Raw genomic sequence first — 21,090 nt, forward strand, 5'->3', positions numbered from 1 at the left:
CAATTTTGTGTCGCTTGGATCTCCCTCTGAACTCAGCTCCTCATTTCCTGTGGTTTCCAGTGAAAGAGTTCAGATGAGACAGGTAAGAGCGGACTGTGGAAGATGAGGGGCTCAACAGTGGAACATGAAGTCCACCCAAAGGAGAGTAAACAATGGCCAAAGAGACCACTGACATACCAGCTCACTCCCAGGGGGGAGAATGGACACTGCCAGCCTCCATTTTTAGAATGCTTTAAAACACAAAAGTCTCTACAACAGATAGTTTATTTTTGTTCCTGCTCAGGTGACTGACAGGCCCACTTGCATGATGACACCAGGCACATTTAGTCCCAGCACTCCTAAGACAGAGGCGGGTGGAACTTCAAGTAGGTTCAAAGCCAGTCTGGTCTACATAGTGAGTTCCAGGACAGCCAGGGCTGTGAAGACAGGCCCTGTGTGCTGCAGGCAAACCTGCAGGGCATTTCTTAATGAGTGATTGACATGAGAGGGCCCAGCCTCTTGTGAGTGGGGCTATCCCTGGGTTGGTGGAACTAGGTTCTATAGAAAGCAGGCTGAACAAGCTATGCAGAGCAGGCCAGTAAGCAGCACCCCTCCAGGCTTCTGCATCAGCTCCTGCCCCCAGGTTCCTGCTCTGAGGTCCTGTCCTGACTTCCTCCAATGATAGACCACCATGTGGAAATGAAAGCCAAATAAACCCTTTCCTCCCAACTTGCTTTTGGTCATGGTGTTTCATCACAAAGTGTGAATGGTCATTAGAGCCCTGCAATTTGAATTCATGGTTTTACATGTTGCTAGTTGTGAGGGAGAGGTCCATCCTCTATGACCTCCAAGCCTATGAATTTCTCACCAGCTATCAAACATGTATTATTTATCTTTTGTAGATAAACATAAATGATTGTAGAGTTTAAGTGACAGCTAAGAAGTGAGGAATCAACTGAGAGACGGCTCAGTGGCCCTGCAAAGATAAGGCCCGGAGTTCAGGTCCCCAGAACTTACTAAAAACTGGGCAGGGTGGCAGCCGCCTGTAATCACAGCACGGGGAGACCCAGGGATCCCCAGGACTATTTCGCTAGCTAGATTAGCAAACTCTGGGTTCACTGATAGACTGCCTCAAGAAGTGGAGGGTAATCAAGGAAGATACCCTCTGTCAATGCTGGGTCTCCACACAGGAGCATATGCACTCACCCACACGTATGCATACAGACATACACATACATACCAAATATACATGAATGATCTGAGTTTGATCAAGAGAAATGCTGACTCTTGGATGTTACCCTCTGATTAAGCACCCGCCATGTAACACACGCCAAACATGTAATTTTTATAAGAAATATTCCATGAGCTTTGGCCTATTAATCTGTTGTAGGTTAAAATGAGCATCTGTGATGGAGAAATGTGTGCCAGCAATCACTTTGTAAAGTTGCTAATGGAGCTAGAAATCAGTTTCTTAAATATCAGAGCTAAACTAGTTTGCTATCCCTTAAAACATCATTCGGGATAGGGCACAGGGCACACACCTGTAATTCCCCGGCACTCAGGAGGTAGAAGCAAAAGAACGAGGTCAAAGTCATCTTTAACTACATGGTGAATTTGAGACCAGTATGGATGACATGAAACCCTGTCTTAAAATGAGAAAAAAAAAATCATTCAGAAAGAATGAAAATAAAAGTTTTTGACAAGAAAATACTAGTTCTCTTCCCTGAACTACTGTAGTTCAAGTTTGGTAATACCAAGTAATTTGGGCATTTGCTAAGTAAATAACAACAGACATGTTCTCAGCAGAACATGTTAAGATACCATGTTAAGATATTTCAGAGCACTCGCTCAACTGTTTTTAAAGTCTGCTTTCCCTTTAAATGGTTAAGAATTTTAATTATGCCAGGTGGTGTGGCACATGCCTTTGATCCCAGCACTTGGGAGGAGAGGCAGACAAGGCAGGTGGATCTCTGAATTGGAGGCCAGCCTGGTCTACAAAGTGAGTTTCAGGACAGCCAGAATTGTTACACAGAGAAACCCTGTCTCACAAAAAACAAACAAACAAAAAAAAATTTATTTACATAGTAGAATGATTTTTATGAGAAAATAACAAAAACATTTCTGAGAACCCCAAAATTCACCAATGATCTGAACAGATAATCTAAGGGGTTCCTACTTGAAGTGTTTTCTCTCCAATAATATGACATCTCTTCTTTTCAATGTGGCACCACTGCCAACTAAAAACTCCATGACCTTCAGTTCCGTAGGGCAGACTGTGCTTGAGTGATCACACTGGTGTTGGACGGTCACCAGTATCAGCAGTCAGAAGGAAAGCTGACCAGGGTTTCTGCGGCTGTCGGCTGCTAAAGCCTATTACATGATGGGCATGCCTGGACATGACGGTCTCTCTTCATCATAAAGTTCACTGCTGTGGGATGTTCTGTATGTCCTGTGAGAGCCCTTCTTGGGTTCTTTGTGGCGTTACCCAGCAGGTCCGTATAGAGGATGATTAGGACCATGGGCCTGAGTGCAGGTGTTTGAGATGGTCTGCACTTGGCTGTGCTGGGGGATGGTCTGTATGTCAAGTTGTTCTGATTGATCAATAAATAAAACCTGATCGGCTGTGGCTAGGCAGGAAGGATAGGCGGGACTAACAGAGAGGAGAAATAAAAGGACAGGAAGGCAGAAGGACTGACTGCAGCCGCCGCCATGACCAGCAGCATGTGAAGATGCCGGTAAGCCACCAGCCACGTGGCAAGGTATAGATTTATGGAAATGGACTAATTTAAGCTATAAGCACAGTTAGCAAGAAGCCTGCCACGGCCATACAGTTTGTAAGCAATATAAGTCTCTGTTTACTTGGTTGGGTCTGAGCGGCTGTGGGACTGGCGGGTGACAAAGATTTGTCCTGACTGTGGGCAAGGCGGAAAACTCTAGCAACAGTTCACTTGTTATTTTAAAATCTAATCATTCTCAGTGCCTGAGTTTGTATTTCTGACCTACGCATATGAGAAACTTCTTGGTATGGGCTGCTTGGAATATGAGTTTTCCAAAAAGGAGGAAAAGACCACCAGGTGCTGCTTGTGAAGTTACTCCTGTAAGACAGAAGTGTGAGCAGACCTTTTTTTCAAAAGCTTTCCAAAACGTGCACTCTGAGACAAGGTATCATTGTTAGCACTGCCGGCCTAGACCTTGATGTGTAGATCAGACTGGCCTCACACTAATGGAGACCATCAGCCTGCCTCTGACTCCTGAGTGCTGGCATTAAAAGTGTGTGCCCAGCTAAACGTGTTTAAAAGCAAATAAAAGAAAACCTTGTTCACTCTTCTACAATTTCGTACACATATGCAATATTAGGCCTGCTTTTAACTTGTTTAAATAACTAAAACATTGACTATACAGAAAAAGCTTTGGTTGACAGTTTAAATTACTGGATGGGAGTGGAGAAGATGGGAGTAGCTTGGAGCACCAGTTGGTCTTCCAGAAAGGACCCACACCGTGGCTCACAACCACCTGTAACTCCAGTCCAGGGGGGTCCGATGAGCCCTTCTGGCCTTTGAAGGCACCAGGCACACACATGATGCACAGATGTGTGTAGACAAAACCATACATCTAAGTGGAAAATTTAAAAAGGATGATGCTGGAGGTCAAGGAGATGGCTGTGTGGTTAACAGTGCTTGCTCCAAAATTCTGAGGGTGTGAATTCAGAGCCTGGAACCTCTGTGAAAAGCTGCATGTGGGAGCGTGCGTGCGTGCGTGCGTCTGCAATCTGAGCACAGCCACTGCACGATGGGAGGGTCACAGGAGTCCCTGGGGCTCCTGGCCCTGCCAGCCTGGGGTATGCAGCATCTGGACAGAAACGAGGACCCTTCTTCACAGGTGGAAGGCAAGAAGCGATTCTTGAAGAGTTACCATCTGACCTTCACACACACACAACATCCACACGAGCACATCACATGCAAACAGTCTCATACACACAACACACAGACACATTATACATATATAGTCTCACATCACACATCACACAGACACATCACACGCAAAGAGCCTCACACACACAGCACACATACTCATCACACGCATAGTGTCACACACACATCATACACAGAGGTACATCACATGCATATAATCTCACACACATTACACACATACAACCATACACACAGTCACACACAGAGACATCATATACCTACACAATCAAATATTGGTGAAAGATCTATGAAAGCTAAAGTATAACTTTAATAGAAAATTTAGGCTCTTATGGTCTGAAAATTAAGTAGAAGTGCAGATTCATATACCACAAAACCCACTTGTCCTGAGGAAGCCTAAAATAGAAATAGCAGCCGACAGAAGGCAAGGTATGTCAGGAGAGCCTTCCTGGTGCTGCAGATAAGCCGGGGAATGCAGAACACAGGTGACTGTGAGTTCTACTTTCAAGGCCCTGGGCTGCGAAACACTGCTTTTGAAACATGCAACCAAGCGGCTACTCACGTGACTCCTAGAAAGCCCAGTGTTGAGCAGAAAACAGGCACAAGTCTGTACCTTCTGCTGCCTCTGAGGCCTGCCTGTGAGGTTAAAATGAGGAACAGTAAGTAGACCATGTACTCACATTCACATAAAGCCGTCCCAGGTGCTTAATAAACCAGAAAAAGACAAGTCATTGAGGATGGATTAGAACCCCATCCCCCTCCGCCCAGCAGGAATTTGGAAGTTTAAATTGTAAAGTGGACAGTACTCTGTTCTCTCACTCACATTTGAAGGGACAGAGAAAGGACAAGTGCACACTCTCAATGGGGAGTGTGCTCCTCAGGAATAAAGACTCAGAAATAAAGAAGAAACATACGATACACTTGGTTATTGTGTAAAAGTCACTGACACTGGATGGATATCAGCAAACTACAGCAAATCCCAACATGAAAACCTAAAAATGCAAAAATAATTATGTAAAAGTTAAAATTCCCCTTTAAACACGTTTTTGTTATTTATTCCAACCCAACAAGGGCTTATGTTATGAAAAATTAAGTCAGTGTCATGTTCCATTTTGTGTGACATGCTACTGAAGCCCAAGACTGAGGGGTTTACTGTGCTTCTAAATCACCCTTTAGTTTATTGCCTTTATAAATCTAAATTTTGCCGGGCGGTGGTGGTACATGCCTTTAATCCCAGCACTTGGGAGCCAGAGTCAGATCTATGTGAGTTTGAGGCCAGTCTGGGCTACAGAGCAAGATCCAGGTCAGGCACCAAAACTACACGGAGAAACCCTGTCTCAATTAAAAAAAAAAAAAAAAAAAAAAAAAAAACCTAAATAAATCTAAGTTTTGTGCATGACATTTAAAGCAAGGTTCAAATCTGTGTTTAGTGCTCTGTTACATTTGACTATGTACTTATATACTCTGCATTTGAAAAAGTGTTTTGCATTATTCCTTCAAACACTGGATAAATTGGGTAGACAAAGGCTGAAGATGAGAATATTTCCATTGCTGCTTTTAGCCCAGTTAAGTGTTCTTGCAACTCTGAATGGCTTCAGACCCTTACCGTATTTAGTCAATATGACTCACAGTGATATATTCAGATCTGGTTAGAGGAATTGGTTTTCATTTCTATTCTGCCTCTTATTCTTTTCCCTTGAATAAGCTGCATGTGTATGTGTGTGCACGTGTGGCGTGCATACATGTTCACGGGGGTGTATGCACACATAGTTGCATGTCCATGCGCATGAGGAGGTCAGAAGTCAGTATGAGGTATCTTTCTATGTTATTCGCAATCTTATGTGTTGAAAGGGGGTCTCTCACTAGCCTAGAATAGCCAGTGAGTGAATCTAGGGGTCTGCCTGTCCCCACCCCACCACCCTGGGAGTCCCACGTGTGCCACTGCACTCAGCTTTTGTGGCCAACACTCAAGTCCTGATGCTTCCGTGGCAGGCACTTTACCGACTGAGCCATCTGTCCAGCCTCAAACATCCCCAAGGAAGCAGACAGGAGAGTATCTCTGGGGTCTGCTGGCTAGCCAATGAGTGAGCTCCAGGTTCAGTAAGAGACCCTGTCTCAAAACTTTTTTTGAAAAAAGTGGAGAGTGATAGAGGAAGACACCAGTACTAACCTTTGGTCTCCACATGCACTCACACACATGTAAATCCTGAATGTGAACCGGGAGCCTCCTTGTGGGAGCCCACAGAGGTTTCCTCGTGAGATCTGAGCTTGCTTTACCAGCAGGACTGCATAAGAGGATGATTGGACCATGGGCCTGGGTACCAGGTGTTTGGAAGGGTCTATACTTGGTTGTGTGTAGCGGTGTGTGTGTGTGTGTGTGTGTGTGTGTGTGTGTGTGTGTGTGTGTGTGTGTTATGCCTCAACCCTTGGCATTGTTATAAAAAGCCCTTCTGAATAAAGTTCTGGGCCAGTGAATAAGGATCCAGGTTCCCCCGAAGCTATCCTGTGTTTCTGTCTTTCTTCTTCTTGGCTAGGCCTATATCATTCTAACCTGACACCCGTCATTCCTCTCTCCTCCTCACAGGAACCCTGTAAAAGGTGGGGGCTGGTCCCCCACACTCCCTCTCTGTTCAAAGTGGAAAATGATATACATGACACATAAGTTTTGGCAACAGGTTGGCAGTTCCTCCAAAGGTTAAACAATGACTTCCAATCTGGCCATTTTCCTAGGCATAAAACTGAGAAATGAAAACACAAAAAGTTTATTCATAAATATCATTAAAAAACAAAAACAAATCGTTATTGGGACTGGAGAGATGGCTCAGTGGTTAAGAACACTTGTCTGCTCTTGCAAAGGATCCTGCTTCAGTTCCCAGCACCCACATCGTGGCTCACAACCATCTGTAACTCCAGTCCCAGGGTCTGATGCCCTCTTCTGGCCGCCTCAGGCATTGCATGCACATGCTACACACACCTAAGGCAGCAAGACACTCAATACATACAGATTTTAAAGTTATCAGCTGGGCAGTGGTGGCGCACACCTTTATCTCAGGACTCAGGAGGCAGAGGCAGGAGGACATCTGAATGTGAGACTAGCCTGGTCTACAGTGAGTTCTAGGACAGCCAGGGCTATGCAGAGAGACCCAGTCTCAAAAAAGCAAAATCAACAAAAGAGTTATCAACCAGAAATTAGGAAAACAGAACTAATCATGGAAGGATGAGTGAACAAATGAACTGTGCTGTGTCAGGCCACACTGGATTCGTATGTAGCTGTCAACATTTTTTGTGACGACCATACTTATTAGGTAATGTCTGAAGTTCCCACTTTTCATGTATGAAGTTCCTAATGTTCTATCTCCTATCACAGTTAGCCTTTATTCTGGCTGAAGTATTTATTGGTTGTGTAGAGACCACTGAGATTTCTTTTTTAATATCAGATTGGTTTAATATGTAACCTAACACAAATCCCATAGTGATTACCTCACAAATAATTCAAGATTTTATAGTTTTAAAAAAATACACAATGACAAGCAAAATACTACCCCCCAAAAAAGCTCATAACTCTAGTCATAGTTTTGTCTGTTTTGAGTCAGGGTCTCTCTACATAGCTGTAGCTGTCCTCGCTCTATAGATCAGGCTGACCTTGAACTCACAGAGATCCACCTGTCTCTGCCTCCTACGTGCTGGGATTAAAGGCATGCGCCACTATAACCGGCTCAGACAGATTTTTATTCTTTATTTTTTAATTGTTTTATTTTGAAATGGGGACTCATGTGGCCTAGGCTACCCCTGATCTTCCTGTCTCCACATCCCAAGTTCTAAGATTATAGGCTTCAGCTGCAGTGACTGGCGCCTCCCCGCATTCTCCCCCTTTTTTAAGGCATGGTCTTGGTATGCAGCCCTGGCTGGCCCAGAAATATCTATGTAAACGAGGTGGCCTCAAACTCAAGGCCATCATCCCATGTCTCACTTTGCACGTGCTGGTTATGGGCTGTGCCCTGCTGTGTGTTCTTGTTCATTTTCCTAACAGCTAACAATGCTGACAGCTTTTCTGCATGTCTAACATCCAGCTCCTTGAGTGCAATGTCTGCTCAATCTTTTAGTCACATTTTGGAGGGTGTATATTATTGAGTCACTTATTGAACATTGTATATTCTAGATAAACATGAAATTTCATGTGTTTTATAATTTTCAAGATTGTGGCTTGCTATTTCCATGAAAACGTCACTTGAAAAACATATAAAATTTCTGATTGTGAGGCCTGGGGATGTAGTTCTGTTTGTACAGTGCTTGCTGAGTGTGCCCAGAGCCCTAGGTTTGATCCCCAGCACCATATAAGAGGAGCATGCCTTTCACCAAGGTAAAGGCACCTGCTGCCAAGCTTGATGACCCAAGCTCAGTCCCTGGGACCCACGTGGTAGGAGAGGACCAACTCCTCTGACCTACATACACATACACATACACATAATAAATCAATGTCACTTTTTAATGTGAAAACATGGGCATGGTGGTCTGCACCTCTAACCTCAGCACTTGGAAGGCAGAGGTAAGAGAATAAGAAAGCCAAGGTAGGAGCTGGTAAGGTGGCTCAGGGGGGTTGCCCTAGAGCTGACAGCTGACTTCAATCCCTGGAGACCACATTGTGGAAGGAGAAGACCAGCTTCCCTCTTTGCCCTCTGACCTCTACATGTTCTCACCACACTGAAGTTCAGTCATGCTCAGCTACACAGTGTGCTCCAGGACAGTCTGGCCAACACTAGATTCTGTCTCAAAAAAACCCAGTGTTTTTAATTAATCTAATTTTTGTTTTTGTTTTTTGTTTTTTTGTTTTTCCAAGACAGGGTTTCTCTGTGTAGTTTTGCGACTTTCCTGGAACTCACTGTGTAGCCCAGGCTGGCCTCGAACTCACAAAGGAGGCTCTGCCTCCTGAGTGCTGGGATTAATGGCGTGCACCACCACCATCCGGCTTCTTTCTCTTTTTTATTATTTTGTTTTTTCAAGACACTGTTTCTCTGTGTAGCCTTGGCTGTCCTAGAATTCCATCTGTAGAGCTGGCCATGAACTCACAGTTATCCATCTGATTCTGCCACCAAGTGCTGGGATTAAAGGTATGTGCTACCACCGGCCGACTCAAACTTCCATTTCTTAATAGTTTTGGTTTGTGAGCCTAGCCTTTAACAGCTGAGCCATCTCTCCAGCCCAAACTTCCATTTCTAAATGCTTGTTTCTATGCAGAAATACAACTGTCTCTTGCATACTTGCTAAACTCAGTAATAGTTTTCATTAAATCTTTGATTTCTCAGGGCAGGCAATCACATAATCTAACCACAGGCTTCTTACTCATTTCCAGTTTGTGGGCCTGTTTCTCCTTTTGCCTTATTAAATAAAGGACCTTTACAAAATAATGCATAGAATGCCTGTTCCCAGTCACACAAAGAAAACACCTTGACTTCACCAAGAGTGTGGCTCACTGTGGCATTCTGTAAACTCTCTTTATCTGGTTATTCTTGGTTTGCTAAAGAGTTGGGGTTTTCTTTATTATAAATAGGTGCTGAATTTTCTTTTTTCTGCATTTTTGGCAAAAATTTTATGGAATATAATTCACATGCCATAACACTCATTTTTTAGAAGTGTACAGTTCAGAATTCTCTTATGTTCGCCATCATTTTCTGGACTTAGGATGCTATGGTCATTTATATATATTAATCTCCAGCGAATTGCATTATGGTGTTTTCTTTTTATATACTATCAGGTTTTATTTGCTTACTACAAATTTACAAAAGTCACAGTGATCTTATAATAAAATAACACCTTGAATTTACTTAGTATTTAGTAGTTAAGAAGGTCTTAAATGTTGCCACAAAAAATATCATTTAAGAAATATTAGCCGGGTGGTGGTGGCGCACGCCTTTAATCCCAGCACTCGGGAGGCAGAGGCAGGTGGATCTCTGTGAGTTCGAGGTCAGCCTGGGCTACCAAGTGAGTTCCAGGAAAGGCGCAAAGCTACACAGAGAAACCCTGTCTCGAAAAACCAAAAAAAAAAAAAAAAAAAAAAAAGTATTAAGAAATATATAATCTTTTTTTAAAAGCCTGGCCAGCATAGTGGTGCACATCTTTAATCCTCAAAATTGCAGAGTCAGAGGCAGGCAGAGGTCTGTGTTCGAGGCCAGCCTGGTCTACATAGCTGAACTGCTTGCAGATGAGCAAGGTTTACACAGTGAGACTATGTCTCAAAAAAAAAAAAAAATCAGATGGCTAATCTTGGAGCCTGCTTCAGAGGGTGAAGCGCTTGCTTAGTACATGGAGAGCCCTGGATCCAATCGAGGCTCTAAAAGCCCCTTGAAAGACCAAACCACACACAGCTAGGGGCAGAGCGAGCACTTAGTGGTTAGGAGCTCACACTGCTCTTGCAGAGGACTTGAGTTCTGGTGTCAGCACCTGAAGCAGGGCAGTTGACAACCACCTCTAACTCCAGCTTCAGGGGACCTGACAACTATGGTTTTGGGGGGGCATCCATACTCATTTACATATTTCACCCCATGTCCCCCAGCCACATATACACAATTAAAAATGAATCTCTGAAAATAAACCAAACGAAGCAGCAGCCCACACAACACGTGAGTGTGGTGGCACACGTGTCACAGACTGGGAGGTAGGAGAGAAGAGGACCAGGGCTCAGCACAATCCTCACTTCCTGGGGCCAGACTGAGCTCCATGAGACAATGCCTCAAAAGGACCAAACCAACCAAACAGGAAAGCCAGGTGAGCGACTCACATCTGCAATTCCCCCAGCACACTGAAAAGCTGAGTCAGGAGGACTGTTAGGAATTTGAGGTCCAGATCCTAGGTTAAACAGGGAGAGTGTGAAGAAAGGAAGGAAGGAAGGGAGAGAGGGCCAGAGGGAACCAAAAACCAAAATAAACACAATAAAAAACTCACATTGGGTCTACAGATACAGCATTAAGGAAACTGTAACAGAACAAGGAGGTAAGCTTAAATAATTTACGTAACAGAAAATAGCTTCCCAACTGGGGGATGGAGTAGCAGAACACTGGACCAACATGAATGAGGCTCTAAGTTCAACCCCTGACAGAAGCAAACTAATTAATAATCATAATAGGAAGTACTTCGACAGTTAAATTCTAATGGGCTGGTTTGGGGGCTGTGAATAGATACTCAGAAACACTACATAAGGGGCTGAAGACAGGGTTATGGCTTAAGTGCTTGCTTGGCCTATCCAAGGCCCAGAGTTCATCTCCCCTAACAACAACAAACCAGAATGCTTAAGGGATCTGATTGGCCCAGAGGTGGAGCTCAAGATCCTAGGTGAGCTTCAGTGGTGTGGTGAGTATTCCTTTTCTAATCAGCATTACAGAACAAAAATAGAAAAACTTTCTGAAGCTATTTTTATTCACATTTTACATGAGATTGCAAAATGTCAGTTATGAAGTATCAAAAACTGGGGATGCTAAGCCAGTCCATCCTCTCCTTCACCCAGTGCTCTGCTCACTTCCGTAACCACACGCCCAGTTCCCATCTCAAACGTAAGATCGACAGGTGGCTTTCACTGTCTCAGAACCTCAGAACTAAGGCAGGTGGTCGGGAAAGCACCAGGCATCTAGGAGAGTAGACGGCGTTTCTGCCATAGAAGTGGGAAAAGCATAGACATATTCTCATTTCAATGCAACTCATGCTAACGAACTGGGCAAAGATGAGAGCTTTCAAGTTTTCTCAGAAGGAATGTCAAGTGTACTTGAAAATTAGGTTAACTAAAAAGGCTTATTGCATGGGAAATGGTTAAAACTGGTATTACTGAACTAAAGAAAAAATGCAAAACCTTTTTTTTTCTTACAGAAGAGTATAAATGTTTATTTTCTGTATGATTTATTCTTCTGTCCTGTTTTTACAATATAGAAAAGTGTACTTTTTGAATAGCTCTAGTAAATATAATCTTTCTACTTTGGGATGTAAATAGGGCTTAAAAATTATATACCGAACCCTCCCCAAATAATCTTTTAAAATTGGTGAATTATGTGGCTATTAACTTTGTTCAGTGATGTGATGTAAAAGCCTAATACAAAGGTTGTTCAGTGAGTACCAGACAGAAGGAAGGGCGTGATACTTCAGGAAGCTTCTGAAAAATCAAAACCAGTAGCATTTGATTGCACCTTCAAATTTTTACAAGCAAAACATTCTTAAGCAATGCCATCATACATAATCTACAATTATAATCAAAAATTCACAAACATTTTGCACACTGTATATAAATACACATCACAATGGTGCAATTAGAATTAACACATAATATATACAAAATGAACAAAGTTCAGGTTTAGACCAAAAACTTATTGCAGTCTTTTGAAAAATAACTTGATTAGATATTATTTTGTCCTTTTAGACTAATTTACATTTATACAAAGTTTACTTCGACACACTAGACTGAGGTGCTAAGAATGTCTGCATTATCTACATTTAAAGTCACTGCCCTATAATTTATAAATCCACACTTTAAAAGGAGGATATTTTAATGAATAACGGAATCCTCTTTCATTAATTTCTATTGCCTGTATCTTTCATGTTCATATGAACATATATACACACTTACTACATACAACTATAAAATCCTTGTAGGAAGGGTAATAATAAGCATAGGCGCATAGGCTAATAGTTACTGAGAACTAAGGTACCTTACAAAATGCCTCAATTCCAACATAGTCTCCCCCCTTGTCATAAACTCAAGAATCCTACTACAATAGGCTCTTAAGATCATACAGTCTTTAGTTACTGAAAATGATTTAGGTTATTTCTGCAATTATGAGAACACACATACCCCAGCTTACCAAATCATTGGCTAAAAACAATGCTGAATTAAACTGCCTTTATAAAAAGTAGCTCACTACAATAGTGAAAGCTGCTAGGAGCCCATTTCAGTAAATTAGGTAATACATTGATTCAAATTTAGTTCCAAAACTCTACAGAGAACTGTGTGGATAAAAACTTCATCATACATGATCGCACAGCTTTGTGTTCTTGCTTCTCCATCCAAGTCAAATTTTATACTTGATGCTTATGAGTCCTATATTATCTTGGCATAAAATGTTTACTTCAATTCACACAATCTCTCATTTTAGAAGTTATCAATAATGACTTCGACAATTATTGTAAAATATACCACTTCCTTCAAAGAAAATGAAGACATTCCAGAACATGTTAGCCATTCCTCATCAGAGACATACTGCCCATCATCTGAAAATTACTGTCCCTTAATATTTTGTTTTCTTTAAAGAAAATACAACTTTCATATCTGAAAAGTGTGATGGGGATTGTTCCCCTTCCAATTTCCCAAAGACAACACAGTATTCCAGAATCCACCCAAAAAAAGCTGATTTTTCTTTAAAAGGATGGTGTTTTCTAGACAAAATATTATATGTTTCATTAAGAATTTGGTTATGTGGACATTCTACCTGTGAATATTCTAGATCTGGAGCCAAAGAATGGGTCCTACCCACGCTGCTTTGGCTCTGTCTACTGAACAAAGTCATACAACACCATACATTATAAAGGATATTACAATAATTTATGAATGTACTTTGTCAATAGAATCAGAAGGACAGAACATCTAATTCTTAAGAAACCCAAGCAAATTAAAAAATATATAATACAATAAAAGAAAAAATTCTAAAGAAAAAATTTAGAAGGGACAGAGGCAGAATTAACTAAGATTTAAAATGTACTAATTTCTTCATTTAAATTTTCTTCTCATTCAATACTATAGTTTCAGGTCTCTTAAAACAAGGGCTGAGTTAAAATGCAGTAATTGTTAAACTATCTTCTAGAAAATCCAATGTCCTGGCACCTTAGATTCTCTGTGCAGTTCACGTCCGTCTTTTGTGCAGGAGTTAGCAGTGCATGGCACAAGGGTCACTTTTGGCTTTTCCTGCAGAGTTGATGACGCTCATCAAACACCGTCCAAACTCCTCAAGTATCATCCGCTCTGCCGCTGCCTTTGACTTCCCCTTCTTGTCTGCCTGCTCTGCCTGGGCAAGAAGGCAATTACACGTGGCTTCAGCTACTTCCTTAGTTACAAATGTAAATGGCAATCTGAAATGATTTTCGAGAGAGAAACACAGATGATCACGGGGTTGATAAGGGATTCCACTGGTACCTTCATGCTGCACCAGCATAAGGGACATCAGGGTTGTGAGCTAAACACATCCTCAAGGGCTCTAAGACACAGGTTTGCTCTCAGTGAGCATATCTAAAAAGATTTACCAGGAAATACATTTAACATTAAAAAACAAGATCTACTTCCCAGACAATGTGTCTGGCTAATGAGAAGATGGAATCCTAACCTATCCTGGGTGTTTTACCCCTCAGTCTCCCAGTGTGCGAATACCCCACCAGTGCTGTCCTGGTCTGGTGTCCTCCTTCTGACACACAGAGGGATTCCATGAACCTTACTGGGAACTAAAAGAATTACTGAAAACAAGGTTCTACCACACTCCCTTATATTGTTAGAAAGAACAAACAAAAGCCCGATGCCTGGCACACACCTTTAATCCCAACACTCAGAAGACAGAGGCAGGAAGATCTCTTCAAGTTTGAGGCCAGCCTGGTCTACAGAGTGAGTTCCAGGACAGCCAGGGCTACTACACAGAGAAACCCTGTCTCGAAAAAACAAAAGGAAAAAAAGAAAGAATTTCGGGTATGGCATCAACAAAATCAAGTAAGTATCCTGGCATAATTTTTCAGTTCTGCCTTTTTCTTAGTATGTTTTTGTGAAATTGTGCATGCATGTGTACATACATGCACATGTGGAGGTCAGGAGACAACCTGGGTAGCATTCCTTGGGCAGTCTGCCTTGTCTTTCAAGGACTCAACTGGCCTGAAACTCACCAAGTCCGTTATGCTTGTTGGTCAGTGAGCCCCAGAGATTCTCCTGTCTACCGACCAGAGCTAGGATTAGCTGTGTACATCACCACATCAGCTTTTTTATTTTTTATTTGGTTTTTCGAGACAGGGTTTCTCTGTGTAGCCCTGCCTAACCTGGAACTCACTCTGTAGACCAGACTGGCCTCGAACTCATAGAGATCACCTGCCTCTACCTCTGGAGTGCTGGGATTAAAGGTGTGCGCCACCACTGCCTGACAAAATGTCCAGCTTTTTAAATGTAGGTTCTGGTGTTCAAATTCAGGTCCATCTTTATTGAGCTATCTCCCAGGCCTTATACAATTTTTCAAAAACATAGCTTTAATTATAGTGTGTAGTGTTTGTGTGCATGTGTGTGTGTGTGTGTGTGTGTGTGTGTTTGTGTGCACTTGCATTTCTGTGGGTTGAACCAGGACTTCCTCACACACACAAACGCTCTATCACTGAGCTATATCCCCAGCCCTACAGCATATAGTTTTGTGTTTATACTTCCATCATGAACATTTGGGGGGGGGGGCTGAACTGTTTTACTGTAGTGATATCTTTAATATCCAGAGGTTAGATTTAGTAATCTTAAAGTATCATTAAAATATTTTTTAAAAATTAGGTATCTGCCCCTTTTTACATACTTCAGTCAAGAAAGTTTTGTAAATGATACTTCCGTTCTAAGAGGCTGGGGTGATGGCCAGTCTGACAACCAGAGTTTTATCCCTGGGCATAAAAGGTAAAAGGAAGAACCCACTCCAGAGTTCTCTGATCTCTCTCTCTCTCTCTCTCTCTCTCTCTCTCTCTCTCTCTCTCTCTCTCTCTCTCTCTCTCACACACACACACACACACACACACACACACACACACACACACACAAGTTGGGTGTGGAAGCACAGTGTGTAACCCTGGCACTCAGGAGGCTGAGATGGAAGGATTACAAATTTCAAGTCTAGTATGGGTTACATAGTAAGATCCTGTCTCTAAAAATTAAAACAAAAGGAAAAAACCTAATAATCAAACAATTTTATACCAAAAAAGCACCTCACTGTTACAAATATTGAAACTTTCTTTAACATAAGTATTTAATAGGTCAGTTCTCAACCTTCCAAATGCTATGACCCTTTCTTTAGTACAGTCCCTCATGGTGTGGTGACCCCCAATCATAAAATTATTTTTGTTGCTACTTGATAACTGCAATTTTGCCACTGTTATGTATTGTAATGTAAATATTTGATATGCAGGATGGTCTTAGGTGACCCCTGTGAAAAGGTTCTCAAAGAGGTCACCACCTACATGTTGAAAACCTCTGTAATAGATCATTTACAAGATTCATTCTCTTAATAATTTCTCAAATAAATCTCTAATACACTGACTAGTAGAAATCCAAGTCCAAATGACTGTGTTAACAGCAGACCTTGAAAATCACTGGCAATAGAAATGCTTCCTACAGTTACCAGAAAGCTGAAACCAGAGACATAGAGTGCTTTTTCCACCAACTAAGAAGTAACTAAGATAGAAAACACAGGTCTACCTATTTTTGTTCTTTTTCTTCTTTCTTTCTTTCTTTCTTTCTTTCTTTCTTTCTTTCTTTCTTTCTTTCTTTCTTTCTTTCTTTCTTTCTTTCTTTTTTTTTTTTAAAGATTTTATTTATTTATCATGTATACAGTGAGTGTTCAGCCTGCAGGCCAGAAGAGGGCACCAGATCCCATTACAGATGGTTGTGAGCCACCATGTGGTTGCTGGGAATTGAACTCAGGACCTCTGGAAGAACAGCCAGTGCTCTTAACCTCTGAGCCATCTCTCCAGCTCCTTCTTATTTTTTAATACAGGGTTTCTCTGTGTAGCTTTGGAGCCTTTCCTGAAACTCACTCCGTAGACCAGGCTGGCCTCGAACTCACAGAGATCCACCTGCCTCTGCCTCCCGAGTGCTGGGATTAAAGGTGTGCGCCACCACCATGCTCGGCTGTTCTGAGATGAGGTCTTGCGCTGTTGCACAGGCTGGCCTGGAACTCCACTGCTTCCTGCCTCAGCTCCTGAGCAGCTGTGCCTCCTGTCTGACTAATCATTGTCTCTACTCCAGAGTTCAGAGTCCAGTGAAACAGAAAATAATGAGACTACACTGTTCCAGTGCAGGGTGGGAAAGTCTAAGAACACAGACTCGTCCCGAGAACTAAGGAAGTGAAGAGGAACAAGGAAAGAAGTACAAACACTGGCTTTCTTCAGAGTTCCTCAGATCGCATACTTACCTCAAGTCAGCAGAGATCAGTTAAGAGCCATGGCAAACGACAACCCTTCTGTGCACTGTACAACAGCACAGACTCTGACCATGCTTTCTCTTCACCTCACTTAAGAGGGAAGAAAGGCGGAGGGAAATGGAAAATTCAGGTTGACAACAGCACAGAGTCCGAATTTAACCTTGTCTCCCTACAAAGAAACCTTACTAAAAATGACCGTCTGAGAACCAGATAAAAAGGCTTTGAGAAGTATTGACTCACTTTCCTCCTCCACTGTTCAGAGCTGGGGTCGGCCTCGTCAGCAAGTCTGAGATCTGAGAGGATAGCTTGGTCTTGGCTGCCGTCTGCTGCTGGACCCTCACTTCAGCAGCATCTGCTAAGTGCATCAAGGTCTTCCGTTCTGGGCTTTCTTCAAAGTTCTTACAGCCAATGCATTTGCAGATTGAGGAACACATTATTTTAGCCTGAAAGATTTACAAAAGGGAAGTTTCCAAATCAAAAGCAGAAAATTGCTGTAAGTAGGTTGTTCCGCAACAGGAAAGTACTGGCACTATCTTGTCAGCTGAGGTAAGCTTCGATGGAAGTATGTATGCTCTGCTAACAAAGGCTGTGTCTGTGGATGAATCAAGGATTAGCTGAGAACACTGCTTCACTCCAGGCCTTCCAGCTCTCATCCACTCTGACTACAAATAGGAATAATATTTTCTTCAGAATGAATATAAGTAACACATGAAAACATTTTTAAAAGGTCACTAAGAATCCAACCTCGATCATCACCATTAACACACCAGTGACCTCACACTTAGGTAGATAAACTCACAATTTCACATTAAAGGATTTCATGCCTGGGCTTGGTCAGATGAGGCACAAAGACTCTCATGAATTTGAGGCCAGCCTAGGCTACAAGTATGAGAGCTTATCTCAAAAGGACAAAAGGAGAAAAGGGAGGTTTCATGCATTGGTTTTTCCTCCTTCGCTCAGTCTCAAGCCCTTGGACAATCCAAAACCATAAACCAGTATGTTCCCCTCTGTAAAAATACAAAGTATATTTACATAAAGACAGTGACTGAAGCTAGGTAATGGCCCACATCTGTAAACTTAGCACTTGGAAAACAGAAGCAGGATGATAGTAGTTCAAGGCCAGCTTGAGCTATGTAGTGGTTGAAGGCCAGCCTAGGCTACATGAAACCACTTAAAACACAAACACACACACACACACACACACACACACACACACACACACACACACACACACACACACACAAATAAATAAGCCCGAAAACCCAAACCTTTGGTGCAAAGAGCAGCTGACGAATACAGAACTCTCTCTCCGCTTGTCTTACAAAGTCACTGCCCACTCTGCTGCACCTCCTTTCCTTAACTTCACAACTCCGTCCCCTCCAAGCCACCCACAGGGCTGGCCCTGGCGTGATGTGCCATGGTTTGGGGTCATTCATCCCCTAGTGGGTGTTTGTTTACAGTTCTTGGGGAACAAAGCAATTCATAAAAAGGGTTGGCATTTATATATTTCTTTGTTTGTTCTCTGAACTAGATTTTTTTTTTTTCTTTTTTTTTTGGTTTTTCGAGACAGGGTTTCTCTGTGTAGCTTTGCGCCTTTCCTGGAACTCACTTGGTAGCCCAGGCTGGCCTCGAACTCACAGAGATCCGCCTGGCTCTGCCTCCCGAGTGCTGGGATTAAAGGCGTGCGCCACCACCGCCCGGCTGAACTAGATTTTTTAGACTAGACTCTAGGTCAAAGCATATGTGTCCTGTAAGTGAAGTAGTGAGGTTGATTCTCACACCTCACCACCAATGTGTACATTAAGGCTTTCCAGTATTTCCACCAATACAGGCACTATAACTCTTTGTACTATTATCCAAAATAATTTTTTTGATTATTTTTGATACAGGGTCTCTCTACATAGCTATGGGTGTCCTGGAACGCACTCTGTAAATCAGGCTGTTCTTGAACTCACAAAGATCCGCCTGCCTCTGCCTCCTGAGTACTGGGATTAAGGCGTGTGCCACCATTCTGGGCTTCCAATGTGATGAGGAAGGTGTAAACAGCAAAGCACAGCCGGGCAGTGGTGGCGCAAGCCTTAATCCCAGCACTCAGGAGGCAGAGGCAGGTGGAGCTCTGTGAGTTGGAGCCCAGCCTGGTCTACAAAGCAAGTTACAGGACAACTAGGGTTGTTACACAGAGAAACTCTGTCTCAAATAGTGTGTATGAGTTTTGCCAGAATGGATGGATGTATATGTACCCTGTGCATTCCTGATGTCTGAAGAGGCCAGAAGAGGGCACTAGACTGCCTAGAACTGGAGTTCCCTATCTTTTGCTGACTTAGGGCTTTTGTTTCTTGGTTGATTTTTGGGAGACAGGCCTCACTATGTATCTCTGGCTGGCCTGGAAGTAATATAAAGCAGGCTGGTGCTGAGTTTCTAGAAAGCCATCTGCCTCTGCCTCCCAGTTGCTGTGATTAAAGATGTGTGCCACCACATCCACCCAGCCTCCCTTTTTTATTTTTTGGAGACAGGGTCAGAGCTCAGGAAAGAAATTATAACAATATGCTGTTGTGGGATATTCAATCACACTGTGAACCCCAAGTTGCATTTGCATTAATTAAATAAAATCAACCTTTGGTGAGAAGGCTCACTAGTTGCTGGCTCAGAAACTTGTTGACAGAAAGTAATCATAGAGAGCCACAGGGAGTTTGGAAGATGGACAGAGAGACACACAGAAGTGGTAGGGAGGGATCGAGCGTGGCAATCTTTTTTGGTTTGGCAGAGCACTAGGATGCTTTCTTTCCGAGACACTGTTGAAGAGGGAAGGTCAGCTGGTTGCTCCTTACGCTCTCTGAGCTAGCAGGTTTTCACCCCACCCTCTGACTCTCCAGTCTTACTGGTATTTAGTGAAAAACTACAGATGGTGGCAGCGGCAGAGGTGGATCCTGCAGGATGTAAAAGTCCTGGGCAGCTGCTTGAGAAGTGGCCAGTAACTGCAGAGGCGCAAGCACTGGCTGAAACAGCAGTAGGTTCAGGTGCAGCCGCTGTGCCAATGGGAAAACAGTATGTTATCTATTTAGCTTTGTTAACTCTGCCTCCCCAGAAGTCAGAGCAGAGCTGGGTAACACAAGAAAGAGCAGAAGTATTTAAACAGCATGCAGAGTCACACATAATCAAATAATCCTTGAGGACAGGTGAGATAAACTTGAATGTGTTGTCCAGAGGTAAACCAACAGGACCAAAAACCAATTCAACTGCATGTCAAGGTATCAACAAAAACCTCAAACTGCTGAAAACATCACCAATCCAACTGGCCAATTAACCACTGCTATTCATTACTTGATATATTCCTTTTTCTTCATTTTCCTGTTCTTTTTGTAAATGAGTTTTAGAATGACAAATCAGTTGTTAAGCAGAGTGTCTGTCCGGATATAGTTGCTAACACTTTCTAACCACCCCACTGTTTTTTCTACTTCTACTAATCTATAGCCGGTTACCAGCTCAACTGAATGATTACGTTCACATACTGTGAGGTTCACATGAGTGAGCTTGTCCTGACTGCTCTGTGCCATAGACACAAACGACTGTGCCCTCGGACTTCGCTTTAGAGCAAAGCCTGTCTTCTCTTCTTTCTGTAGATTTGCTCTAATGGCTTTCAAATCCAAAACGGTCCACTTGTTTCATACATATTCACTCCAAGTTTTCTATGCCATGGTTTATATACACAAGCCAAATGTTTTATGAGTTAGTCCAATGAAAAAGCAAAAATATTCTAGCATTGGCTGGAAAACTGGCTTGCTGGATTTCAAGAAGTCACAGAATTAAAAAGGTCCTATGCTTTCCACTTCAATTGACTGTGGGATGAACACACTAGTTCCTACCTTGAGAGAAACTGACCTTTTGATTACATTATTCATTTTCGATAAATACATACAAGCTGGACTTGTACATTCTGGGCAAGTGCTCTACCTTTACGTTGTACCAACCAGCACTTGACTTTTTAAATAGTAAATTCACAAAGAACACAG

The 21,090-nt window shown here is 42.5% G+C and overlaps 1 protein-coding gene across 15 annotated transcripts in view; it reads right to left on the reverse strand.

Annotated features, from left to right (window-relative positions):
* The window catches only part of Lin54 (lin-54 DREAM MuvB core complex component), a 105,502-nt gene that overhangs the window by 10,771 nt on the left and 73,641 nt on the right, over nt 1-21,090 (reverse strand). For 7 of the 15 annotated variants that reach the window (XM_076546767.1, XM_076546772.1, XM_042257700.2 and 4 more), the window contains exons 12-13: nt 17,321-17,523; nt 11,747-14,009 (exon numbers count right to left, since the gene is read on the reverse strand). In XM_076546767.1, the coding sequence (XP_076402882.1) occupies nt 13,808-14,009; nt 17,321-17,523 (405 nt within the window). In that variant the 3' untranslated portion in view covers nt 11,747-13,807. Of the gene's footprint in view, nt 1-11,746; nt 14,010-17,320; nt 17,524-21,090 lie in introns of those variants that run through there. The other 8 variants (XM_076546775.1, XM_042257701.2, XM_076546768.1 and 5 more) reach the window with 4 other exon arrangements.

This window comes from Peromyscus maniculatus, chromosome 10 (assembly GCF_049852395.1).
Source record: "Peromyscus maniculatus bairdii isolate BWxNUB_F1_BW_parent chromosome 10, HU_Pman_BW_mat_3.1, whole genome shotgun sequence".
NCBI classification, from domain to species: domain Eukaryota; kingdom Metazoa; phylum Chordata; class Mammalia; order Rodentia; family Cricetidae; genus Peromyscus; species Peromyscus maniculatus.